Consider the following 13,763-nt stretch of genomic DNA (forward strand, 5'->3'; position numbering starts at 1 on the left):
CTCCACCTTGTTAACCATTGCAACATAGGCCTCTAGTACAGCTGTTACCAATTCCTTCCCCTCTTGGGGAAGAATTCTATTTTGAGTAGACCAGTTATTTAGAACTCGTTTCACAGAAGGCAAGTATCCCATCTGAATCCATGGCCTCTTTAAAACATTGTAGATCTATCATTTCTTTTTCTTTCTTCCCCCCCCCCTCTGGCCTTGAACTCAGAAATCTGCCTGCCTCTGCCTCCCAAGTGCTGGGATTAAAGGCACGCACCACCACTGCCCAGCAGATCTATCATTTCTACAGGACACTATTCTATCTTGTCCTGACCTTGTTATACACCATACAGACAGATGCAGTCCATATGCCGTCCATTGACTGACAAGTGCAGTGTGACTATTGGTCAAGCTGTTAGTGATCTTGCAACCCTGGGCCACCCCTTCTTCCACCCTGGTGACACAGTTGGTTTGAGATTAACCCTCGAAACAGGCTGTTTCATCAGGTTGTCCTCCCAGCTCTTCAGCTTTCTCTGGCCTCCCCGCCCTCTGGTACAGTTCATTTTCCTTTTCCTGCATCTGAGAAACTCCCTGACTCCTGCTCAGTCACTGGGAAGGAGTGTTTTGTTCTCCCTTTTCCGGTGCTTCTTGCCTGCCCCCCAAGTGCTTCCACATGTTCCAGTTGCACAACCAATTCTGCAACCCGTTCAGACATAAGAGCAAAGTGGTCCCTTCTGTCTTCTCATTTTAGCCGGCTTTTTGTTTCTCAGGCTTCTTCATTTCCACCTGCAATTTTTCCCATTGCAAAACCATTCTCCCCAAACAAACAAAAACAAAAACAAACAAACAAACAGCCAAAACAGAATATAGGAAAAAGAAGGGGAAGAAATCAGGAAATAACCCGCTGGGGGATACCCCAGCGACAGCAGCCACAGCTATTTTTTGGCTGATGTCTTGAACAGAGCCCTCCATTCTCAGCCATATTCTCTATGGTGTGTCAAATCAAATTTCCCATGTCGCCTAGCCCCACGTCTGGATGCCACTAGCAGCTACTCTGCGGGGTTGTCTTTCTTCTACCCTTCTCTACCCTTTCAACCTCCCTAACACCAGATCAGAGGAGAAAGGATAGAGAGGAAAGGAGAGAGCTTGAGGGTAATCACAGTCAGCCGCTGTGGGCAATCTGCCCCATAACAGGTTACACTGGGGTTAAAACAAAACCATTCAGGGGTTTTTGCTCTTAACTCAGAGGTTAAGAGCACTGGTTGCAAAAAAAAAAAAAAAAAAAAAAAAAAAAAAAAGCACTGGTTGCTCTGCTAGAGGTCCTGAGTTCAATTCCCAGCAACCATGTGGTGGCTCATAACCATCTGCAATGAGATCCGGTGCATTCTTCTGGACTCCATGCATGTATGCAGGCAGAATGGTGTATATATAGTAAATAAATACATCTTAAACACACACACACACCGTTTCTGTGGTTTGTTTGTTTGTTTGTTTGTTTTGGTTTGGTTTGGTTTGGTTTGGTTTTTCGAGACAGGGTTTCTCTGTGTAGCCCTGGCTGTCCTGGAACTCACTTCATAGACCAGGCTGGCCTCGAACTTAGAAATCTGCCTGCCTCTGCCTCCCGAGTGCTGGGATTAAAGGTGTGCGCCACCACTGCCTGGCGTATTTTTTTTTTTTTTTAAGAAACTAAAATTCCAAACTTGTCACCATAGGACCTTACTATGAGACCAAGCTGGCCTCAGACACACAGAGAACCACTTGCCTCTGCCTCCGGTGCTCTGACATTACAGGTGTGTGCCACCATGCCCAACACAAAAGAAACTCTTAAAGGACTGGTTGGCAATATGACTCCTTTTGCAGCCATTAAACTGTCCACTCCCCCCCAACAACCATTTCACTGACATAACTGCTCCGGCAACATGGGCTGTCTCCCAAGTTAACTGGTTACTGCTGCTAAGCATGATATGAGTCTCTAGGAATCAGCCTAAACCTGTGTGGAACTTTATTTTGAGGAGGTCAGCCAGTTAACTTCTTTGGGGGGGGAAGATAATGATAATTGTCTATATATGAGTCAGTGTTTGATAACTGCTGTACCAAATCGGACTCAAATGTCAAAGGGTTAGCCCCTTGGATTTTTGGTCATGCCACAGTCATTGGTTGAATGAGAGTTTGCTCATAAGGTCATTTAAGTCTTCTGCCTTGTGGCTCTGCCTCCTCTGGGTTCTCAAAGTCTTCTTCAGTCAACTACAAGATGGGAAGGAAGAATTAGGGAGGCCGGGCGTGGTGGTGCACACCTTTAATCCCAGCACTTGGGAGGCAGAAGCAGGCGGATTTCTGAGTTCGAGGCCAGCCTGGTCTACAGAGTGAGTTCCAGGACAGCCAGAGCTATACAGAGAGACCCTGTCTCGAAAAACAACAACAACAACAACAAAAAACCAACCAAACAAACAAACAAAAGAATTAGGGAGGGTTGCTATGATGGTTTGTATATATTCGGCCCAGGGAGTAGCACTAGTAGAAGGTGTGGCCCTTTTGGAGTAGGTATGGCCTTGTTGGAATAAAGGTGTCACCATGGGCATGGGCTTTAAGACCCTCATCCTAGCTGCCTGGAAGCCAGTATTCTGCTAGCAGCCTTCAGATGATGATGTAGAACTCTCAGCTGTACCATACCTGCCTGGATGCTGCCATGCTCCTGCCTTGATGATAATGAACTGAACCTCTGAACCTGTAAGCCAGCCCCAGTTAAATGTTGTCCTTTATAAGACTTGCCTTGGTCACGGTGTCTGTTCACAGCAGTGAAACCCTATGACAGTTGCATGGGTCACTATAATGATCTACACAAAGAAATGACTAGATACCCTTTGCAATCGCATGCTGTTGATGAGAATTCAGCCACATGAAGCCACCTACTGGAATCCCGGACTCCACTGCCTTCTTTCTTCTCAGGCAATAATAGCTCATCTGCTTTCAGCCTCTATAGAACATTTTGTGCTTATATACAATATACAGTATAGTTCACCCGGTACCTGGTGGTGGCAGCATAAGCCTTTAATCTCAGCACTCAGAAGACAGAGGCAGGTGGATCTCTGAGTTCAAGGCCAGTCTATTTCAGGCTGTCTTGAAACAGAGAAAGTTTCAGGATGTCTACATCTACAAGGAGTAACTCTGTCTTGAAAATATAAAGAGGGGTTGGAGAGATGACTCAGCAGTTAAGAGCACTGACTGCTCTTCTGAAGGTCCTGAGTTCAAATCCCAGCAACCACATGGTGGCTCACAACCACCCATAATGAGATTTGACACCCTCTTCTGGAATGTCTGAAGACAGCTACAGTGTACTTACATATAATAAATAAATCTTTTAAATAAATAAATAAATCTTTTAAATAAATAAATAAATGTACATGCCAGTTCCTGATGCAAAACATATTAAAAAAAAAAAAAAAAAGCCAGGCGTGGTGGCGCACGCCTTTGATCCCAGCACTCGGGAGGCAGAGGCAGGCTGATTTCTGAGTTCGAGGCCAGTCTGGTCTACAAAGTGAGTTCCAGGACAGCCAGGGGCTGCACAGAGGAACCTTGTCTGGAAAACAAAACAAACAAACAAAAAAAGAAGTACCCATGGATTGGTTTACACAGTACATATTCTGCTTTATCTGCCTTACTTCCCTTGGCACGATAATTTTGAAATCATCCTGGTTGGCTTGGTTCTTAATAGTTCATTACCCAGTAGCACTCCATTGTCTGTAAGTACCACAGTGTGTTAGATGTTCACTGTGCATGAGCAGTTATGACCGACATTTCCTCCATATTATATTAGCATCTTATACTGCTCTGAGAGCTTGGAAGAAATTATATTTAATGTGTGTGCATATGTATGTGTATACATGTAAACATATATAACAATCACATCTTTTGTAACTGTTTAAAGTGATGTGTATGTGTGTGTGTGTGTATGTTTACATGTTAACTTAGAAGTGAAGGTGGCAGGACATTCAAGGCTGTTACACAGATAAACTCTGTCTCACAAACAACAACAAAACAACAACAAAACCCAAAACAAACAAGCAAAACAAAACAAAACAAAAAAGTGAAGGTGTGTCTGTCTTAGAGCTTCTTTTTTGTTAATTTTTTGGTTGGTTGGTTGTTGGTTGGTGTTTATAGACAGGGTTTCTCTGTGTAGCCCTAGCTGTCCTGGAACTCACTCTGTAGACCAGGCTGGCCTCGAACTCAGAAATCCGCCTGCCTCTGCCTCCCAAGTGCTGGGATTAAAGGCATGAGCCACCACTGCCTGACTGTCTTAGAGTTTCGTTGCTGTTAAGACACATCATGACCACAGCAACTCTTATAAAGGACATTTAATTGGGCCTGGCTTACAGGTTCAGAGGTTCAGTCCATTATCATCAAGGTGGGAGCATGGCGGCCTTCAGTCAGGCATGGTGCAGGAGGAGCTGAGAGTTCTACATCTTCATCTGAAGGCTGCTAGCAGAAGACTAACTTCTAGGCAGCTAGGATGAGGGTCTTAAAGCCCACACAGTCAATCACTGGACTCAGCGCAGGGTCCCCAATGAAGGAGTTAGAAAAAGGACTGAAGGAGCTAAAGGTGTTTGCAAGTCAATAGGAAGAACAACAATAATAGCCAACCAGAACCCCCTGAGCTCCCAGGGACTAAGCCACCAACCAAGGAGTACACATGGCTCCAGCTGCATATGGAGCAGAGGACTGTCTTGCCATGCATCAATGGAAGGAGAGGTCCTTGGTCAGATGAAGGCTCAATAGTTGCCCCAGTGTGGCCTCCCCAGCCTTGAGTAGGCTGACCTTGACCTTGCAGCCACTGAGAATGAGACCACCTGGGGTGGAACCTTCTGACTTAGATGGCTCTATTGTTCTGTCACTTGCCACTGCTCTTCTCCAATACATTGCTAACTGCTGAGAGACCCTTGAGCAGCATCCGACAACCACCTGTAATGAGATCTGATGCCCTCTTCTGGCGTGTCTGAAGACAGCTACAGTGTACTTATTAATAATAATAAATAAATCTTTGGGCTGGAACAAGCAGGGTTGACAGGAGTGAGCAGGGCCAACCACTGGAGCAAGCAGAGGTCCTAAATTCAATTTCCAGCAACCACATGAAGCCTCGCAACTATCTGTACATTTACAGTGTACTTATATACATAAAATAAATACGTAAATCTTAAAAAAAAACACTGAGTCAAAATGATTTTCCATAAAAATAACAATATAAAGTCCTGTACTCAAATCTCTGCAGGTCCATGAACCAGCATTTGAATAATACACAGACAACCTTCATACATGTCACAAAAGATTACCTCAAGAAGTGGCAGTTTTAATTCAGTGGTTCTCAACCTGTGGGTCACAACCCCTTTGGGGTTGCCTAAGCCTGTCAGAAAATAGATATTTACATTATGATTTATAACAGCAGCAAAATGATAGCCATGAAGTGAAGTGGAAACTTAAGGGTTCTTTGGAAAGTCCGTTGTGTTGGATGGCGTTTTGCTAAGGCTGACTTGTGAAGGAACGTTTTTGCTGAAGCAGACACAGGAGGGAGGATGTTCTGCTAAAGCACGCAGGTGAAAGGACACGTGATGATGGAGTCTTCCCTAACAGCAACATGTATTGGTCTGCCTTACATTGTGTAGTTGAGATGCATTTATTGGGACTCCATAGAGAAAAACCACACCAAAAACTTCTGGTGGTGTGCTGCAGTTTCTTGCTGCTTTCGGGGACTCAGACTGATTGGCAGAGTGACGTCAGCTGAGGCAGACACACTTGCTGAGGCAAGGCATGTAAAAGACACATGCGTGGAGATTATAAATAGGACTCTGAGTATCAGAGGATGAGCTTGGCTTGCTTACAGAGCTCTCTGTGCAATGTCCGTGGGTCTCACATCTCTGCTGATTTTTACTTCCCTGAGAGAGGCACAGCCAAGAACTTTTCCTTTTGGTCTTGGTCCCTCCTGCTGACTCATGCTGGGGCTAAGGCCTGACTGTCTCTGCTAGGTAGTGCCACAGCTGCTGATTCGTGTTTGCTCTCCCGACTCTACTGAACTGGCTGCTGGTGTCTCTGTGAAGTGTTTGTGAGTGGATGGAGCTGCTGCTGCTGCTGCTGACCTGTGTAACTTTAATTTTTTTTCAAAACCAATTTTTTAACAATGGTTCTTAAATCATATAACCTCCCTTGTAGCCCAACACCAACCAGAGGTAGTGAGAAAGAGAGGATGATACAGGGAAAGTGGATCTGTTTAGAAACATTCTTTGGAACGGCTCCTGTCTGTGTTGTCTGGAAATTGGCAGTTCAGTTCACAGGTTAGCAGTGGAAGCTCGATCCGCTCACAAACACGTCACAGATACACTAGCAGTCCAGTTCAATTAGCAGTGTGACTGATTGGCTTTCTCTCCTGCAGCTCCTACATTCCACCCTCCTCTCCCCTCACCACCATGACAATTCTCTCCTTTTTCTCAGTTCCTAGCCCGTGCAAATCTAAAGGTACTGCCCGGCAGCTTCTTTTTTTTTTTTTTTTTTTTAAGACTTTACTTATACTTAATTTGAGTCTATATTGTGAATTCAAGTCTATACTTTGAGACTGAGTCTATTGCTCTCCTCAAGGCACTGTGAGCTTCAAGGTTTTGAGGCTGTTTTTCCCAAGTGTTCATCCTGTCATAATAGCCAGCCTGCCTCTGTTTCTTTTTCTTTTTTTCCCTTTCTTTCTCTTAAGGCTTTTTAAAAAATGGCTGGTAAAATAGACAAACCATTTGCATGATAACCATAGTCTATAGTTCAGTGATATTAAAAACATACACATTTGTGCAACAGATCTTCAGAACTCTTGTTATTTCACACTTAAACTCTGGGAAACATCTTCCCACTTCCCCGAGCCCAGTCAGTCACTATGTTTCTATCTGTCTCAATAAACTTGACTGCTCCAGATACTTTGCATACAGTATATGTCTATGAATATGCACATAGTCTATGTCTATGCATATACTATGTCTATGCATATATACATAGTCTATGTCTATATGTATGCATATGCATATAGTATGTCTATGACTATGCAAGGACTATGTCCTTGTCCATGCCTATGCATATGCATATAGTATGTCTATGTCTATACATATGGTATGTCTATGCATCTAGTATGTCTGTGCCTATGCCTGTGGTATGTCTATGTCTATGCATGTGCATGTAGTATGTTTATACATATAGTACATGTCTATGCATATAGAGTGTCTATGTATATGCATATAGTACATCTATGCATATACATATGGTTTGTCTATGTCTATGCATGTGCATATGGTATGTCTATGCATAGAGTATGTGTCTATGTCTATGCATATGCATGTAGTATATGTCTTTTGGGATTGCTTTCTTTTACTCAACATTGTCCTCAAGGTTCATCCACACTGCAGCATTTGCCAAAAAACTTCCTTCCCTTCAAAAGCTAAATACTATTTCATTGTACATATAACCCACCTTGTGTTTAGATATTCACTTTCTTTAAAAAATTGTTCTTTGAGGGGCTGGAGAGATGACTCAGCAGTTAAGAGCACTGGCTGCTCTTCTAGAGGTCCTGAGTTCAATTCTAAGGAACCACATGGTAACTCACAACCATCTGAAATGGGATCTGATGCCCTCTTCTGGTCTGCCTGAAGACAGCTATGGTGTATTCATATAAATAAAAATTTTAAGGTGTCCCTCAACAGAGGAATGGATACAGAAAATGTGGTACATTTACACAATGGAGTTACTACTCAGCAATTAAAAACAATGAATTCATGAAATTCTTAGGCAAATGGATGCATCTGGAGGATATCATCCTGAGTGAGGTAACCCAATCACAATAGAACACACTATATGCACTCACTGATAAGTGGATATTAGCCCAGAAACTTAGAATACCCACGATACAATTTGCAAAACAAGATACAATTTGCAGCCCCTTTTATAGGGCCAGGACTACCTGACTGTTGCCAGGTAACCATGGGGCAGAGCATACCTGGCTGCTGCCAAGAACTGTGGGGGTGGAGTTTAGACAGAATACCAACATGGTCTACATATCAAGGTCTGAGCCAGTCAGAGTTGCATAGTTAGACTGTCTCAAGGGAAAAAAAAAAGGAAGAAAGAGAGAAAAGAAAAAGAAGAGAGATGCCACAATGTATCTACTTAGTACAGATAAAGGTATTGGTGAACAAACACAAGACATATATAAACAACACAATGATAGCTATAAATCTTTTTTTTAAAGATTTATTTATTTATTTATTTATTTATTTATTTATTTATTTATGTGAGTACACTGCAGCTGTACAAATGGTTGTGAGCCTTCATTTGGTTGTTGGGAATTTTTTTAGGACCTCTGCTCGCTCTGGTCAACTCCACTTGCTCAGTCCCTGCTTGCTCCAGCCCAAAGATTTATTTATTATTACAAATAAGTACACTGTAGCTGTCTTCAGACATGCCATAAGAGGGCGTCAGATCTCATTATGGGTGGTTCTGAGCCACCATGTAGTTGCTGGGATTTGAACTCAGAACCTCTTGTAGAGCAGTCAGTGCTCTTTACCTGCTGAGACATCTTGCCAGCCCCTGATAGTTATAAATCTTTTTTTTTTTTTTTTTCTGAGACAGGGTTCTTTGTGTAGACCTGGCTGTCCTGGAACTCACTCTGTAGACCAGGCTGGCCTCGAACTCAGAAATCTGCCTGCCTCTGCCTCCTGAGTGCTGGGATTAAAGGCGTGTGCCACCACACCCGGTATAAATCTTATTAATGATTAAATTAAATGTAAGTGGCATAAACTCTACAACTAAAAGGTAGAGCTCGGCAAGATGGCTTTTAAAAGGCATGATCTAATTACATGTTGCCCCTACAAAGTTCATTTTTGAATAGAAATAAAGAAATAAATACATTTAAAAGATTTGAGTGGGAAAGGATAGACCATGCAAATACTAACCAAGAGTAGAGAGTAGGATGGTTGAACATAGTGTTGCCTGCACTTTATATCCCAACACTTAGTCAGGAAGATCCCTACACATTTCTGGCCAGGGGAGTTTGCATCGTCAGTTCTAGGGAGGCAAAGCGACACAGCAAGACCCTCTGTCAAAGCAAACAAAAGTAAAGAGGGATGGGCAAGAGGGAGAGTTGTATTACTGTTGGGTGAAACAGGTTCGAACCTTGCCTCCGCTTAGATTTGTGGCGCAGGCTGACAACCATTATCAATCATTTCGCTATTTTGCTCAACCGAAGAAAATCCTTCCATTTTGGAGACCCCCAATCTGCAGCCTGTAGAAACCGGCCCCAATCAGGTACTGCCGCGCGGAGGCGTGGTGTATCTAGGGACTTGTAGTCCATGCAGGCGGAACTCGCAGTCCCGGCAGGCACTACGGTGGCCTCCGTTTGGCTACGTGGCTCGGCAGTTTGCGCCTGCGCAGGCAGGTGGGGCAAGATGGCCGCGGTGCGAGGCGTGCGAGTAGTCGGAAGCTCACCCGGACTCTTGCTGGGGAGCGGGATGCGGGCCTTCCTGCTACTGCTGTGGCTAGCAGCCCGCGGAAGCGCGCTCTATTTCCACATCGGAGAGACAGAGAAGAAGTGCTTCATTGAGGAGATTCCGGACGAGACCATGGTCATCGGTGCGGGGGCGCAGGGAAGCGTTTGGGACAAGTCAGTGGTCCTGGGGCGGGGGGACGCGACCCGTTCCGGGTAGCTAGCCTGGCCGCGAACCCGGCACCTCTTCAAGCTCTTCTCATCTTCCCTTTTCCGCTTGTCTCCAGGAAATTACCGGACGCAGCTGTATGACAAACAGCGGGAGGAGTACCAGCCAGCCACCCCTGGCCTTGGCATGTTCGTGGAGGTAAAAGACCCCGAGGACAAGGTGAGCTGCTCCGGGCCCTGCGTCAAGCAAGCTCCGGAACTTTGTTTGTTTCCTTATCTGTTCGATCGAGAAAGATAGTTGGTGTCGTGGGAAGATACCGGATCTTCTCTAGGAACTTGGGCCGCGGTTGCTGGACAGGTTCTGTTCTCAACTTCTCGGTGACCTCTGAGTGACTCCCCCAATTCGGCTACTGGCCTTGAACCACTTCCCTAGCCTGTGAAATGGAAGCCCACTTACTCTAGCGATAAGTGTATTAATTGCAGTGATGGATACCAAAAGATTGCTAATGCTAAAGTTGTTGTTTAGGCCTTAATTTCATAAAACAAGAGCACTTTTTGAAAAGGAGTACCTTTCAGTTTTGACAAGTAATGCTTTAAAGACAAAAGGCAAAATAGTTTTGTTGTCACTAACCAGCAGAATAGTTGTGGAAGTTATTTGACATGACCATCATCGAAGCGCCTGGAGAGATGGCTGAGCATCAAGGAATAGCATTTGCAGCCAGGCAGATAGATGCTCTTAAAGCTGGCCCATGCCTTTAATCCCAGCACTTGGGGGTGGGAGGTGGGGGGCAGAGACGGTCCGATCTCTGTGAGTTCCAGGACAGCCTGGCCTACAGAGTGTTTCAGGACACCCAATGCTAACACTCACACAAATAAAGGAAAAAAATACTTTAAAAAATTAACAGGCATTAAACAAACAAACAACAACAACAACAACAACAAAACCAGCAACGTGGTGGTCATGATAGAATGTGCAGTTAATGCCTGCCCCTGGAAGGTAGAGGCAGGCCAGCTCTGCCTGGGGAGCAGTCACTTGCCAACCTGGTGTCAGACCCTTCAACCCTGCCCCAGGTAGTTCTCTGTGATCATTTCATACTTGCGGCTGAGTACCCTTTGGTCCTTTAGTGCTGAGACATGCCCAAGGCTCTCCTTGCAGACTCTTGTGATACTCAGAACTTTTATCCCCATTTTTTTCCTAGTCTCATAGCAGCATCACTGACTGAAATCCTCCCTGTTATCTATAGGTCATCCTGGCCCGGCAGTATGGCTCTGAGGGCAGGTTCACTTTCACTTCCCACACTCCTGGTGAGCACCAGATCTGTCTTCACTCAAATTCCACCAAGTTCTCCCTCTTTGCCGGAGGGATGCTGGTAAGTAGGTCCATGGGTGACCAGAGGCTTTCAGGCAGTGTACCCTGCTTAGGACTGGGGGTTTGTACTGTGAGTATGGCAGGTACTGGATTTTGTGCCTTTTAAAGCATTGGATTTCCAGTGGGCATACAGGGCATAGTGACTGATCAGTTTGCATAGCCATTTCTTAGGACCGTAATAGTGTGCTTTTATACAGTGCACATATAACTTGCTGTATACTTTATCATCTCTAGATTACTATAACCCCTAATGCAATGTTAGTGATATATGTGCTGTATGAATTGATCTAAAGAATGACCAAAAAGGCTTCATACTCAATACAAATACATTTTTTTGAATCTGTGTCTTTGCTCTTTGAAGTTTTTCTGTTCTTTGGAAGCCACAGCTACAAAAAAACAAATGGTGTGAATGTGGGTCAGAGTGTGGGCCCCAAGCTTACTATTTTCACTCGTATGTCCGGAGCCCCATAGCATTGAGGGGTCTTAGTATGTGAACTGAGTTTAACTCAAAGAAAGAGAAAAAAGGGAAAGCAGACAGATCAGCTGCCGGGCGGGCATTCAGAGGCAGCAGACCCACCTCACTCTCTTCTCTCACTGTCCCCTCCCCAGAGAGTTCACCTTGACATCCAAGTGGGCGAGCATGCGAACGACTATGCAGAAATTGCTGCCAAAGACAAGCTGAGCGAGCTGCAGCTGAGGGTTCGACAGCTGGTGGAGCAAGTGGAGCAGATCCAGAAGGAGCAGAACTACCAGCGGGTGGGTGCTTGCTCGGCCAGCCAGTGGCCAGCTTGGCCGCCAGGAGCTGCAGGAAGGGCTCTTCATGGAAGCCTGGGGGTTACCTGTGCTAGAGTGCGGTCTGAATGGTGACTGTGTGTGACGGAGTCCATTTGTAATTCCTGGCTTCACAGGGAACCACAGTGACGAACGGGAGAAGAGCACCTTAGCAGCCGTCCTAAAGGTTCTGGTGACCCCAGAATCTGAAGCCCCTGAATTTTTCTTGACCAGGAACCAGGCAGGCATCATGAATGAGTTGTAGTTGATGGGCAGTGACCCATCTAAACAGGAAAAATTAGACAGGATCTGCTACGGCCTCCCAGTAGTAAAGGCAGTTCTGAGATTTTAGCTCCCCACTTACCCCCCCACACACACCTTAATTTTTTTTTATTTTTATTTTATTTTTTAGTTTTTTGGTTTTTTTGAGATAAGATTTCTCTGTGTCCTGGAACTTTCTTTGTAGGCCAGGCTAGCCTTGAATTCACAGATATTTACCTGCCTCTGCCCTATCCCCACCGCCTCAGTGCTAGGACTAAAGGCATGCACCACCACTGCCTGACGTGAGACTGCATCTTAAAGAAGGAAAACAAATACAAACAAAAAAACTGTGAACTAACCATGTCCAGTCCACCAGTTTGCATTCTGAATATATGACACATGTGATCTTTAAGGAGCAGATTGAAAGACTCAGACAGAAGTCCACACTAAGTGCTCCAGGACACTTCTGTGTCCACACTAAACGCTCCAGAACACCACTGTCGCTTGGAGCTGTCACCACCACCTTCCCTCTCCTCCAGGTATCAGGAAGGGTCAAGTGAGGACTGTATCTGACAAATGGACAGACAGACTTAGGAAAAATGCCTTAGTCTGCCAGCAGTCATCTGAGGAAATAGTTCCTGCAGGCATTTGGCCACACTTTGGGCAGGGTGGGTGGCCCTGGGGCATCTTTGCTAGCTGGGAACACAGCAGTTCCAGCAGTCTTGGACTACTAAGTCTTGCCATTCATTTCCCAACAGTGGCGAGAGGAGCGCTTCAGACAAACCAGCGAAAGCACAAACCAGCGAGTGCTATGGTGGTCCATCCTGCAGACTCTTATCCTCGTGGCCATCGGCGTCTGGCAGATGCGGCACCTCAAGAGCTTTTTTGAAGCCAAGAAGTTGGTGTAGCTGTCCCAAGCCTCACAGGCGATCTTTCTTCCAGGCTGTGGGAAGAGGACCTGGAACCAATTCCTCTCTGGGAGGAGGACTGGTTTTCAGCCGCAGATGTTCTGGAGGGGGAGGGACTGCAAGCATGTCCCCGTTCCTCAGGCTCAGGTGGAGGACAGCAGCCTGGCTAGCTAATGCTGAGCCAGTAGTGGGACAAGCCCTCCCACCTCCACCTCTGGACCTTTTGCAGTAATCACTCAGGGGCTGGCGATGCCCTTGGTGTCTCAGAATCTCAGTGTTACTGATCAGGGATGTGAGGCTGCTGTCTGGGGTAGGTTTGGGGAGGGAAGTGGGTGGGGCAGCAAGCTGATTTTCCTTCTGTCTTCCTTTGTTAATGTGGGATTTTGAGAAGGTCGGGGTGTATCAGTGACTCCTTGCTATTCCAGAAACCTTGCTTTTCTTGCCTTTGGCTTAGAACCAGCCTGCTTATCTAGGGTGTGTTTGCTGCGTGTCAGTTTAAGGGTGTGGAGGGGTTGCAGTGCACAGAAGGGGCCCAGAGGTTGATTTTAGTTTGTTACAGTTGTCCTTTCTGGGGCTTGAGCAACTGGTATCGAACCAAGCAGAGACTTTGATGCTGGTTGGAAACAGAGCCTACAGAATCTTAGTTACTGAGTTTATTTTCAATGAATGTGGGTTTGTTACATTGGTTTCCCAATTAAAAAAAAAAAAAAGGAAGAAAAACTTGTCCTGTGCATGGGTACTCTTGGTGGGTATGATGATGCTTGTCCTGTGCATGGATGCTCTTGGTGGGTATGATGATGCTTGT

At 45.4% G+C, this 13,763-nt stretch overlaps 1 protein-coding gene across 1 annotated transcript; it reads left to right on the plus strand.

Annotated features, from left to right (window-relative positions):
* Window positions 1-9,410: 9,410 nt before the first annotated feature.
* Window positions 9,411-13,668, plus strand: Tmed9 (transmembrane p24 trafficking protein 9). Its single transcript, XM_021215472.2, has 5 exons — window positions 9,411-9,627; window positions 9,769-9,869; window positions 10,894-11,019; window positions 11,628-11,774; window positions 12,809-13,668. Exons 1-5 carry the CDS (start codon window positions 9,444-9,446, stop codon window positions 12,956-12,958), a joined length of 708 nt encoding a protein of 235 aa, XP_021071131.1. The 5' UTR covers window positions 9,411-9,443; the 3' UTR covers window positions 12,959-13,668.
* Window positions 13,669-13,763: the final 95 nt, after the last annotated feature.

The sequence above is a fragment of the Mus pahari genome, chromosome 16 (genome assembly GCF_900095145.1).
Source record: "Mus pahari chromosome 16, PAHARI_EIJ_v1.1, whole genome shotgun sequence".
Classification (NCBI taxonomy): Eukaryota; Metazoa; Chordata; class Mammalia; order Rodentia; family Muridae; genus Mus; species Mus pahari.